The sequence below is a fragment of the Argentina anserina genome, chromosome 7, assembly GCF_933775445.1.
Source record: "Argentina anserina chromosome 7, drPotAnse1.1, whole genome shotgun sequence".
Lineage (NCBI taxonomy): Eukaryota > Viridiplantae > Streptophyta > Magnoliopsida > Rosales > Rosaceae > Argentina > Argentina anserina.
This window is the reverse complement of record NC_065878.1, coordinates 19715421-19728207: the sequence shown is the minus strand read 5'-3', so window position 1 is coordinate 19728207 and position 12787 is coordinate 19715421. Positions and strand designations below refer to the sequence as shown.

Here is a 12787-nt window from a genome sequence, read left to right as displayed (position 1 = left end):
TAAATAAAATTTTATGTCACTAGAACCAACATTTTCTATTCAATTTATTATTTAATTAATTATAATTATATTTTAAAATATTTAATTATTATTAGACGCTTATTACGTTCCTATCCCTTGTTTATAACTTTATATAGAACCATTCTGGGATCTATTATTAGGAGAGTGCAGTTGTCATTTCAGATCACATCTCCTTATTATAACCTGCAATAAATAGGGTTGAAGTTTCGAATCGTTTGGTGTGTGTTGTGGAAATCGATTCGGTTCTCCGTTCATGGCGACTGCACTTGGTATCGTGTTTTCAGCGGTGGTGGTCCTCTATCCGCTAATCGGTCATTTCATTCCGGCGGTGCTGCTCTGCGCCTCCGGCCTCTTTACTAATCTGGTGCAGGTACTACCTCCTTCTTCTTCTTCTTCTTCTTCTACATCTTCTTCCTAGAATTGTAATTTTTGTTATTCTTGTTGGAATTCGATTAGTGTAATTGTTGAATTGTTTCCAGGCGATTTGCTTTGTTTGTATTCCACCGATCTCGGAGAATGCATACACAAGGATAAACGGCGTCGTTAAAGAGATGGATTGGCGGATTCTGATAGGCCTCATTGATTTCTGGACTGGCGTTAAGGTATATACCTCAACTTGTTGAACGTATCTGAATGCCTACAAGTATTTCTTTTGAAATTCAAACATGATTTTATTTAATCTAGACGTTTGCTTATAACTCGGTTTGGTAGTTCTCATTTATGTTTTCTAATTAAAATTGCAATCTTAGCTTCTGAATTACTTAACTCTACTTGCTGCAGATCCAAGAGAGTCTAGTGCATGAAGTCAATCTTTTGAATGGTAAGGCAATTTTCCTTTTGGTATTTATTGTTTTTATTATTGTGAAAGGTAGACGAAAAATTTATTTATCTGCTTCCGTTTCTTATTTATATTATAGGTGAAGAACATCAAATCTTCTTCTCCAATGCTAGAGATGATGAAGATCATCTTCTGAAACTAGTTCTCGATCAGGTACTTAGTTTCTTCTTCTTTATCAGACATATGAATACAAACACATTGTTAGCTCGTTGTTTGCACTCATTTATGATGCATACATTATTGAATCAGTTCTTGCTCAGGTCCTCACTACAAAAGCATGTTTACAGTTTACGTTGTTATACTAGTATCGGAAAGTGATTGATGTGGGAATGTTTATAATGGCTTAGAAAGATATAAATATTTAAAAAATGGAAGATGCGGTTTATAGATCTTGTGAGGAGAGTAAGAGATAAGAGTAGGAGAATGTAACAATACTTAACTATCCTCCAATCTGATTTGCCGTACAAGTGAACCCGATATTTGGTTTCAGTTACATAATCTCTGTAAACAGTTATCTAATAACTCATTGAACAACAATCGGCCCTTGATGACATTTTACTTCCCAACTATCATTGCATGTACAAACCCTTTATTGAGACTATTGTTGACCGCTGCATTTGTTACTATCTAGGTCTTTTATGCACGCACTTGTAATTTTTCTGCACTACTGAAGTACTGATTCATAACTAATTCTACATATGCAGTGGTCAGGTTGCCTTGGCAGTTTATTAGCTGTAATAAAGACATTATCAAACTACATTGCGGTATGTGGTATGTTCCAACTGAGATGTCTTCTCAGCATGTGGAGATGAAGCTTGTAAAGTCAGCTCTTTGCTTCAGCTCATTATTAATACTTTATAAAACGTAGTCCACTTTATATGTTTATGTTGTGTGTTTTTAGTATTTTGTTTCAATTTTGCCTCTTGTGTTTGAGGCACCCCAGCGTTGTTAGTTGACTCTAAACTGTAAACTTATTAATTACTGTCTATCTTAAAAAAAAAAGTGAAATGATAAGAAGAAACTAAAAGAAAGTAGAGCTAGACAAAGTTCACAGAAAGTCATTTGAACAGGTTTTGTCCGTTTTGATATATTTTTACGTATACATAGAGAAGAAATGGACGAATGATGCCTTCCAATGGTATCAAACATCAATTGTTAGATATACATATATATTTTTTTTTCATAAAAGAGTGCCTGCTTTTGGTAAATCTTTGGTTTATTGATCATGTGGTTTTTTTAATCCAAGTACTCTTTACTTGTCCGTGAATGTTATGCCTTATATGCAGGTTATAGGATGGTCATGTGGATTTCTGAACATTTTTTTTAGAAGTTGTGTCCATGATGCAAGCACTGAATTTTCATTTATTCATCAAGTCAAAACAAGGTTTGAGACTAATTTTTGAATGTTGTTGTAACGTGTGCAGTCAGATCTAAAGGACTTCCCTCAGTCCTTTTGGTTATCAGTTGTCCTAGAAAGAACTGGCTTTACTCAGGGAGATCTTCTAGCTGCACAAAGTCGTCCTGTCCCAGGCAAAGTTTTGATTTCTGAAACTAAGGTATAACAGTGTTTATTTATTTAATGTTTAACCAAGTAATAATATTCTATTTTCAGCTGAATATTCAACTCTCCTTCAATATAAGTTTAAAGTGTTACATTGCTTATCTCAAATTCCGTTGCTTGCAGGATTTGGTCTATGCAGTAAAATGTGCATGCTCTGCTGTTCCAGCCATTTATTTGATTACATTGGCTAATCCTAAAGCTTCACCTGCACTCACACTTGAAAGTGCAATTAAAGCACCTTCTTTGGTAAGCCTAACATACTTGACAATTTGCAAAGGCTGTATTAGTATTTAAAGATGCTTTTACTTTTCTGTACTGCCTGTTGAGTCGTGTTATATCCCATTATCTCTGTTTCCTTGGGTTCGCTCTTTTGTAGTCATTTTCTTCTTTTATGAGCATTATGGCTTATTTCTGGCTAGATTTTCCATAAACACTAACAATTTTGGAAATGAGATTTTCTTTTCCTTTTTTTTTTCACCATCAGAAGTTAGACAAGTATTAATTAATCAGATATGCAATACGAAACGGTGTCTCATAGTTGCAGCCCACAACTTTTGCTTGGGGATAGTTTCCTTTCATTTCTATATAAATGGCTACAGAATACTAGCTCTTCTCGTTACTCTTACATCACTAGCCTTCGTTTGTATGTTTTTTTTTAACACGCTCTCCTGTAAGTAGAAACATGCTGGGTTGACTTGATATTTAATCAATGTTTTAGTCATTTGCCTCATCTATTGATATATTTTGAAAATGTCATAAGACTATTATTGATATATATATATATATATCAATGATAGTTAATATACTTTATTACCGATTCATTTTTTGTTTATCCTGTATGTTGGAAAACAAGCTTAGTTGCCTACTTACTGTTTGCAGGTGCATGTGTACATTAGGCGGCATGCGACTAAAAATTGGCTTGAAACTGATGATGCTGATGAGGAGTGGTGCACACAAATACTTGCAGCCAAGGTGCTCTTAATACTATGTTTCATGGTGTCATTTTGCTGACATAGAATATTGTTACTGGCCTAAACAGACTACTAGTCTGGTTTAGCTTCCATTGTTATGTGTACTTGTTTCCTGATTGGCTCTTCACTTCTGGTATACCAGTATGCATTATTGAACGAGCATATGGTAGAGATTTCTTTTGGCAATAAAGGATTGCAAGCTATTGGTCGGCCACTCAAGTGTTTCTTGGTAGGAGACTTATGCTGATCAATTAGCTACTCAACTCTCTTCTATTAGCACGTGATTTGTTGCATCGTTGCCTTTACATGGGTTGTAGGGTGTTTTGAATGTCATACTCATTAAATGTGGCTTGATGCAGGTTGGTATATCTCTGATTGTGTTGTGGGCTTTAAACTTCAACTTTGTCTGTGGAAATTCACTGGTTGTGTTGAGTGCTGCCCTATTCACTGGCCGGCTGCTTGCTCTGTTTGGCTGCGGAGTGCTTTCATTGTTGAAGTGTTTCCTGGAAGCCGCTATAGCAAATATTACTTACTCGGACCACATTGCGCCCATATTTGAGCCCATATTGGAATGTTTGCTTGATTGTGCTGTAGACTTCATAACGACATTCCCTTTGGAAAAATATTTGTGGTGAAGACAATTCAAAAGTCTTTCTTAGACTTGTGTACATAATGATAGTCTGAAAACGTAGTATAACATGAACTATTATGGTCGTAGCTTTATATGAAGTAATCTGGGATTAGTTTCTTGACTCTTTATAACTTTGGATGTAAATAAGGTTATATAATGGCAATGTTTTCTAGTCTTTCCGGAGTGCGATCATATCTACTTATCCGAAGTGCGCGTAGAGACACGGCATGGCGTTGGAGCGGTTGGCGGTGAGCGGCAGCACACGGGGCGTTGGGAATGGTGAGGAGGAGAGTGGTGTTGGAGTAGAGGAAAGCGCGGATGATCCCGGGGAGGCAACGGTGGAGGACAGGTGCTCCAGGGTGGGAGGTGCGGGGTAGGTGGCAGCGGTGGAGGCCGAGTAGGTGGCTCCGATGATGGTGGAGGAGGTGTCCGGCGAGGGCGCCGCGGGGTTGGGGAGAGGAGGAGGAGGGTGATGAAGGAGACGGCAGAGAGAGAGAGAGAAGTGGGAAGCCATAGCTAAGCTCTGAGAGAGAGAGAGAGAGAGAGAGAGAGAGAGAGAGAGAGAGAGAGTCTTGGAGAAGAAGCAGGGGTTTTTGGCTGGGGGAGGTTTGTTACGAGACGGTTAGGATTCAAGGGGGATTTTTGGCGGGAAAAGCCAGAGAGGTGTGTGCAATGTGCGACTGTTTTAGAGTGGAGGAGTCTAGAAGAGTTGTTAGGTGGGTTGGGATCCTATGCGGCAAACCAATGCTGGGCTTTGTATTGAGATCCCGCCGTTGAATCTCTCAGGATGACTCAGATTTTGTTTGGTGGATGTATTTAAACGATGGTGGTGAAGGCCAAAGTAGTAGAAGAAGATCGAAGAAAAAATAGAGAAGTGCTGAACGAAAGTTATTCAATACACGGCCCGTGTAGATTCAACACGTGGAGTTAATTTCTAATTGTTTGAGAGCAGATTCCAAATTGCAGAATACTAGCGAGTGAGGTAGAATAGATATCCATGAATTTTTTTAATCAATCTATGGGCCACAACAAATTCTCCATTCTTCATCCATGGATCTGCTCGTGCTGTAAACCCTTGTTCTCTCTGCTCTAACCACAGCAGTGTTCTAAATATCGGGATATATCGGGGATATATCGGCGATATATCGGGGATATATCGGCGATATATCGAGGATATATCGGCGATATATCGGTGATATTTAGAAACCGATAGGATAAATGCCATATCGCCTTAATATATCGGTCAACTCAAAATATCGGGTCAACATGCGATATATCGGTGATATATTGGGATATATCGGGATATATCGGTGGATTTTTTTTCGTTTGACTTTTTTTTCGGTGGATTTTTTTTTGGTGGACTTTTTTTTTCCGTTTACTTTTTTTTTCGGAGACTTTTTTTTCGATGATTTTTTTCGATAATTTTTTTTCGTTGACTTTTTTTTTGTGACTTTTTTTCTTGTTACCTTTTTTTCGGTGATTTTTTTAAGGAGACGATGTCGTTTTGAGGAATTTCAACGGAAATAGATAGAAGGTGATTTATGAAGATGATTTTATCTCAAAAGATGAGGATGAAGATAATGGAGAAGATGATTTTGACTTTGATTCTGATGATGAGAGAATTTATAATGGATGAATGCATAATCAATATCTCAATTTATCTTTTGTGTACCTATTTTTGTTCAATTAGTACTTAGTAGTTAATATTATTTGGTATATTTTGAATATTTTGAAGTATATGTTTATAAATATATTAAATTTAAATTAAAAATTAACAAAAACGATAAATCCGATATAATCCGATATATCTCGATATATCCCCGTTATATCCTTATTTTACAAAACCGATACGATGCCGATAACCGATATTTAGACCATTGAACCACAGTGGTGCTTTGAAGCCAGTTCTGAAGAATGGTAATAGTGGCGGATCTCTGGAGGGAGTTTGCCTTCTTTTTTTACTATCAATGGATGCCAGAGGCTTATAAAGGCACAGCCGCCCAGGAGTATGGGTGGTGGTGGCAGAAGAGCTGGGGTTCTCGGTGATAGTGAGGGAGAAGTTGAGGAGGAGATCGGCGGAGGAGAATCTAAATTAGAGATTCTGTTGGTGGCGGTATATCAATTAAAAAGTGAAACTAAATTTCTTGATTTAATATAACTATATGTTCAACAGAAGTTATTTTGTTAGTAGTGATTTTGCGACCTCATTTTGAATGTACTCCCATGCACAACCGTCCTCAATTTGTAGGTTTTTCGATAGACTAGATTTAGTTATTTCCCTTCTGTTCATTTCTACATCAATATATGTATGCCTTACAATCTATATATATATGCCTTACAATCTACATTAAGCAAATTAGATGTTGGACGTGTTCTTCACTAATTCGTTGCATGCAAGTAATCGTATTGTGTTAGACCGTAAAGTTCAAACCTTTGATTCAATAATTTTAAGTTTTCAACTCCCTCTGGCTCTGAATATAATATTGATGGGAGATCTAGCTCTTCTAGCTAGCTGAGTATGTCAATGTGATTGGCACTTGTAATGAAGACCTGTGTAAGTTCGGTTTGAATGTTTTTGCCAACCCCTAGCTTATTGATCAGAAAACATATATGTACGTAGCAAGTTATAATGGAAGCATTCTCTTGAACAGATCTTTGGGATTGCGATACATATGATGAACTTCAACTCCATATATGGGATTCAAATTTAGTGAATAATTTCATCGTGTTGTTTGATATGTTCAAGTGAACTATATCAGGAGATGCTTATATGGAATCACTTACACCTGATTGCCTTCTATTTATTGATAGAGATCTAATACATCAAGAACTCAACATGAGTAATGCTAGAATCAAATGAAATTTGCACAATACATGAGCAATATTGGTAATAAAGCTAGACTCGTAGTGTTTGAGATTAATCTACAAAACTAAATGAACTGATACTAGAATCCTTCAAGAATCAAGAGTTCATGTGATAATGCAGTGGTTGAGAAATGAAAGATGGCCGAGCTCAAAGCTCCATTTGACGTCTAAGGGCACCACGATCAGGCTCCATGTTCCTTAATTGCTTTGGCCCTGTACCGGACTACAATTCCGTGCCCAATCTTCCTTCCCAGCCAAGATTGTCGCCGATTGGAAAATCTTGACATGGTAATCCAGTCTGCCAAATTTGCCCTTTCGCCGGAAACTACGAGGCCGGAACGAATCAAGTGGAAAGTGATAACTACTTCTTGCCAACACCTCCTATTCCAAACAAGCAGTAGGTACTGAATGAATGCCTGTGATATGGCAATTAACAAGATTAGTCATAAATTGGCATACAACATTTTTTTTTGTCAATGAATACAGCAATCGAGTAACTCAATATATGTGGAACCAAACACAATAGCAACTTAGAATCGTAGACAAATTAAAGTTAATCACTGAACATACTTGATCTTTGGTCTTCTGCAAAAGTAACCCTGCCCATACAGAGGCCTTGGGAAATCCTTCAGAGGTAGAAACAACAATACGCATATTGAGCCAATGTGGCAAAACTGGAGAGATCCCCAAAAAAAAATTTACAGCCCCACCAAATCTACAATTTTCGAAGTCTTGAAAACTAGTTTAACCAAAACCAGAACCATCAAAGTTCTAACCTTCAGAATAGGATCCGCACCCAGCCATATTGCAATCTAGTGATAGAAGGCCAGAAGGGGGTTAACAAAATAACAAGATTAACAAAAGAAGAATGTGATGAGAATGGAGGAGGCTTGAGAGTGAGAGAAAAAGATGAATGAGGCTTGGTTTGTCTGAGACTATCAATAGCTCTTATATATAGCGAGTTACAGCCGGGTCACATAAATTAGGGTTCTACACTACTAAGAATTGGAAGGTTGACGGGGTTTTAAACTTATAAATGGATTCCACCGCAAACTCAGAGCTGACTGACACACTGTTCAGAAATGCAGGCTTGACTGTACTAGAGATTTACTGCAGACTAGATCTTTTGTGCAGAAACCAAGAGTCATGAGTCAGTGTCATGACATTAGCTTATCTTATATCCAAGTTATGAACATCATGGACTATAGGTGATTAAAGTCATGATAAATTTCTATCATGTAACAAGTTTTGTAACAAGTGTCCACATATACTACGTGTATACAGTACCAAAATACTATGGAATCAGTTCCCCAACTCTCCTTTCCCCTGGCTTTGGCCATGGCAACCTTCAACAAATCGTATAAATTAAACATAGAATAATAACAAAACAAAACAAAAAATCATTTTTCTCTTTTTGGTATAAAAAGAACTCTTGGGGTGTTCTTGTCATTGCAGTGAACTTGCCGTGTATTCTATACGTACGAGTCAAACTAGCATTACGAGAAGAATAATAAATATGAGAAATTGTGCCAAGACTAAATACTTCTATTATGTGAACGATGAAGATGATCCATTCTACAGTATATGGAGATTAAGGGAGAGATGAACAAAGTGCATACGATCTCAAGGTAGGTGAGGATCTTACTCATCTTAGCCATATCTAACTACGTGTGTTCTCGGAATAAATGAATCATAAAGCTAAAATCAGTAAAATTCATAATGGCACGCCCATCTGCATATCATCTTGTTCTGTACAAAAGACTAAAGACCCGGCATCACTGGAAAACCTGGAGAAGAACACGATCAATCATAAACATTAATTTCTTGGAAGGAACTCAGGAAGCCACTAAGACTCAAGACCCACACACTGTTAACTGTTTCGTTTTCATTTACTACCAGTCACTTGGATTAATGAGCCAACAAAACATGGCTACTTGCTGAGTTTTCCCATGGCTTTGAGCCTTATATCTAACTGGTGCTGCGACATTATATGATATATGCTTGCATTAAGGGTAATTCTTACCATTGCTGATCTTCTTTCACTTAAAGATGGAGCAATTGTTGCCAAGTTCGGATCATCTCTATGCTTGCCCCAGGCTGCTTCAAATTGCAGACCTTTGCATCTACGAATAAAAAGAAGTATGTAAGATGCAAGATAACAATCATATAGGAGGTTCATACAAGTTCTCCAAATTATGTATAGAAATAATCTTACTGATGGAGCAGGATCAGTATACGACTGACAGGATTTCTAATTTCTTCACGAGACCTTTTCAATGCTGCCTCCTTGTGCAACGTTGCAAGTTCATCCACCAACCTGAATTAAATAGTACAGTAATTAATAAGGAAGACTTCATAACTTCAAAGCAGAATGGCAGCAAACTGAAACTCGAAAATAACATAATTTCAAGCTTAATTTCATCCAGAGTAAGACAATCAAGTCTACAAGCAAGAAACAATTGCTTCTGATGGGCAGTAACGATGCACATATGAGGTCCAAACCATAATTGTGCAGTTTACCTTTCCACATATGGTGTATTCCTAATCCATGTTAGCTTTATAACTGTTTCAATCTGTTTGAGAACCTGCAAAAGTTTTTAAACATAAATAGCTTTTAAAGTTGCAAAATTGAATCACACAAACAAAAGGATGCTCACCAGTAAAACAGTGTCATCATCATCAGCATGCATCCACTTAAAGAAAAGAGGGAAAATTCGCCTGAAATTCGCTAGTAACACCAGACCAACACCATTAAAGAGTGGCTCTACATACCGAAGCCATGCAACACGGCGCTCCTTGTTCCTAGGCTGACGCTCCAGGTGAGTTAACATCTCATTTAAAATTTTATCAAACCTATAGAAAATAACAAAAAGGCTATCAATTCATAGTATAAGAACATGCAAAGTAACTGCCCAATAAAAGTGGCAGCACACAGAATTTTAAGTATTTTAACAAACATTTAACTGCATGACCCGATTCAAATAAAATGGCACACTAAGTCATCAAAGTTGACATTATTATCCAAACAAAGAATTTTGAGAGTGCAGGATAGTATCTGGTAAGGATTGCCAAAGTAAAAGAAACTACAGTCTATAGGAATGAACAAATAATTTACATAATCAAGTGGAATCTCAAAAGCATAATGAGAGATCATTTTCATTTTCTCATTACTCATAAGGAGACCATTTTCATTTTATCATATAAGTTTTTTCTTTCATGCTCTTTAAGTTTTCAATAAAGATGTATCCATCCAGCTGTATATCAATAAACCTCACTTATGTTCCTTCATTCATAAATAACACCCACAAACCTAAGAAATACACACATCACAAAGCCTCTGAAATATAAGCATACCACACACTACGAGGATTACTCTGCTGGGTACGCGTCACCACAAGTACTGACATCTCCACCACAAGATGCCATATCTCATCACTAGAAGCAATATTATGGCAGCACGCATCAAGAATTGCATCTTGACACCAAGCTAGCTCAGCAGCATCTACACTTTTCACAATATGTATAAAGCTTATCATGCCCTGCCCCTGAAAGAAAACACATAAAGAGTATCACCCACCTGCCTTTACACATGTATACTTGCTCTACAAAATTTCCATCACTCTAGCTCCCTTCTATTAGTTTTTCCACAACACATGAAAGTCCAACCTCTATGAGCTTTACAGCCTCCAAAAAGGAGCAACTGTATGAAAAAAAAAACTTGCTACAAAGTTGACAAGATAATGCCTTGAGTAATAAGTAATGTTACGTTTCAGCCAAAAATGTGAGGGTCTATTGCTTCCAAACTCCCATTCTTAACACGAAAAGTAAAAATAAAAACTTAAGCACCAATTTCTGAATCCTAAAGTTTCTGTTTTAATAATAAGGTGACAAAATACATTTTTGGCAATCCATGTTTGCAATGCTACATTACATTACATTATATATAATGAATGAGCACATTTCCACTGCAAATTAAACCGAAAGCAGAACAAGCATGAACAGAAAAACACATACTTTAATCTCCGGCGACCAGTGATCCAGAGCCGTCAAGCCACAAGGAACAGCCAAAGCACACAGCTTCCTCGAATGCGAATAATCAATCTACAAAACAACAATCACCAATCACATTATACAAAATCCACAACCAATTTCCAAATCACCATCACCAAAATAAATTAAGGAAATTAATCCACACCTGAGTAACAAACCACCTAAACTGATAAGCAGCCACAACGGCAAACCCTACTGGCACTCTCGCCGACGCCGCCGACACCTCATCCCCCTCCGTCGTCTTATCAATCGAGCTCTCCTTGATCCTCTCCTTCAGCAAAGGCATCACCTCAGGCATCAACTCCGCCACCAAACCGTCACCGGATTTCTCGCCGTGATCGGAATATGCTCCTGAAAACTCCGCAAACGCCCGATCGGCTGCGGCGGCGAGGTGGTTGGGGATCCAGGAGAGAAGCTCGTGGCTTGAGGATTGCGAGGCGGAGAGTAGAGCACAGGCGAGAGTGAAGTCTCGGATTGAGGCGCGGAGGTGAGCTCCGTCGACGTTAGGGTTAGGTTTCCGAGGAAGGAGAGGCTCCAGTAGCGCTTTGACGGAGACGGTGGCGCTCTGTGACGGCGTGTACGGCGCTTTGCTCAGAGCCTCGGAGATCGGCTCCGATAATCTGAAAAAAAAAACAAAAAAAGATTGGAGAAAATTAGGGATTTGAATTTCAGGGGAAAAAGGTTGAGAGCTTTTACTGGAGGAGAAGCTCGTAGAGGGCCGAGGACGATTTCGACATTTCCGACTTGGTTTCGCGCCGTCTGAACTGAACTCGCTACTCTCTGGTTTGCTCTGTAATATTGTTTTGGTATCAGTTCGCTGCGGCGTCGTTTTGATGAAACGACATGACGTTACAGAGGGACAAAATAATGCCTCGTAGTTTTGACGTAATAAATTCAGGCGCGTGCTCTTTAAACATCTTTTTACCATGTCCACTCCCAATATCAGGCATCTGATATGTGCACACATAGGACTGATAGGAGCTGTTCTTAACTCGAAGATATGTGCACACATATGACTGATAGGAGCTGTTCTTAACTCGAACGTTGAGTGCACGTAATTGGATGCTTCATCCTACCTTTTCTATTCTTATCTTCTTCTTTTTTGAAATGAAATTTCTATTCTTATCTATATTTGGAAGATACAAGTATTTTGTGGCGCGAACCGATGAGTCTTACATATGGTAAATTATTTGGCGCGTTAAACATCAATACACAATTGTTAAATTTAAGGTCGAGATAAGCAGTAAGGATTATTATAGGTTAGATTGTCAAATGATATCATTTGGCTGATAAGTCTTTTTTGTAATTTACGCATTACCGTTTTGAACATACGAGTTTGTTGCATGTGTTAAGAGTGTATTGTCTCTTACATCTTCATACTTCTTGAGTTGTTACTATCAACACTAAAACGTAAATAATATGTTACGATTCCTAAGTTTTAAAATTAAGATAACTGGCGTATGATATAACATAAAATGTGTAAAATCATATCATTTTATTTGGCAAAATTGATTAATCAGTTTTGTAGCTTCACTCACCGGTTTGAGCAATCTTACACTAGTGTTTAACATATGAGTTTGTTATACAAGAGCGCGCATCATATTTCACCTCTTACCAGTGGTTCCAACTTCCAACTCTCATGTATTGAAACACTAGAAAATATACGTTACTTTAATCAAAATGGGGGCAACTTCACTCTCCTAAACTTCGATTCAAACGGGTTATCTCTAGTACTTGAGAAGGTAAACTGAAAGTGAAAACTAAAAAAGAAGAAGAAGAAGATGAAGATGAAGATGATGATGAGGTCAACGTGTAAATTGATCACAAACACAGGGGCGGAAAAAAGCCGC

General features: G+C 37.8%; 3 protein-coding genes across 3 annotated transcripts; 1 reads left to right on the top strand and 2 right to left on the bottom strand.

Annotated features, from left to right (window-relative positions):
* The first annotated feature begins 259 nt into the window (after nt 1-259).
* LOC126802827 (1-acyl-sn-glycerol-3-phosphate acyltransferase 2-like) lies at nt 260-4179 on the top strand. The gene is made up of 10 exons (XM_050530535.1): nt 260-391; nt 501-623; nt 802-841; nt 939-1012; nt 1564-1623; nt 2284-2415; nt 2544-2666; nt 3300-3392; nt 3534-3620; nt 3751-4179. Exons 1-10 carry the CDS (start codon nt 275-277, stop codon nt 4024-4026), a joined length of 1125 nt encoding a protein of 374 aa, XP_050386492.1. The 5' UTR covers nt 260-274; the 3' UTR covers nt 4027-4179.
* Nucleotides 4180-6947: 2768 nt separating this feature from the next.
* Nucleotides 6948-8308, bottom strand: LOC126802417 (uncharacterized). The gene is made up of 3 exons (XM_050530041.1): nt 7664-8308; nt 7458-7513; nt 6948-7303 (listed from the first exon to the last, which is right to left on the bottom strand). The coding sequence occupies exons 1-3, from the start codon at nt 7689-7691 to the stop codon at nt 7070-7072; spliced, it is 318 nt and encodes a 105-aa protein (XP_050385998.1). The 5' UTR covers nt 7692-8308; the 3' UTR covers nt 6948-7069.
* Nucleotides 8309-8411: 103 nt separating this feature from the next.
* Nucleotides 8412-11727, bottom strand: LOC126802415 (uncharacterized protein At2g39910). The gene is made up of 9 exons (XM_050530040.1): nt 11634-11727; nt 11083-11557; nt 10902-10988; nt 10242-10432; nt 9545-9740; nt 9408-9472; nt 9103-9204; nt 8911-9010; nt 8412-8674 (listed from the first exon to the last, which is right to left on the bottom strand). Exons 1-9 carry the CDS (start codon nt 11672-11674, stop codon nt 8663-8665), a joined length of 1269 nt encoding a protein of 422 aa, XP_050385997.1. The 5' UTR covers nt 11675-11727; the 3' UTR covers nt 8412-8662.
* Between the last annotated feature and the right edge of the window lie 1060 nt (nt 11728-12787).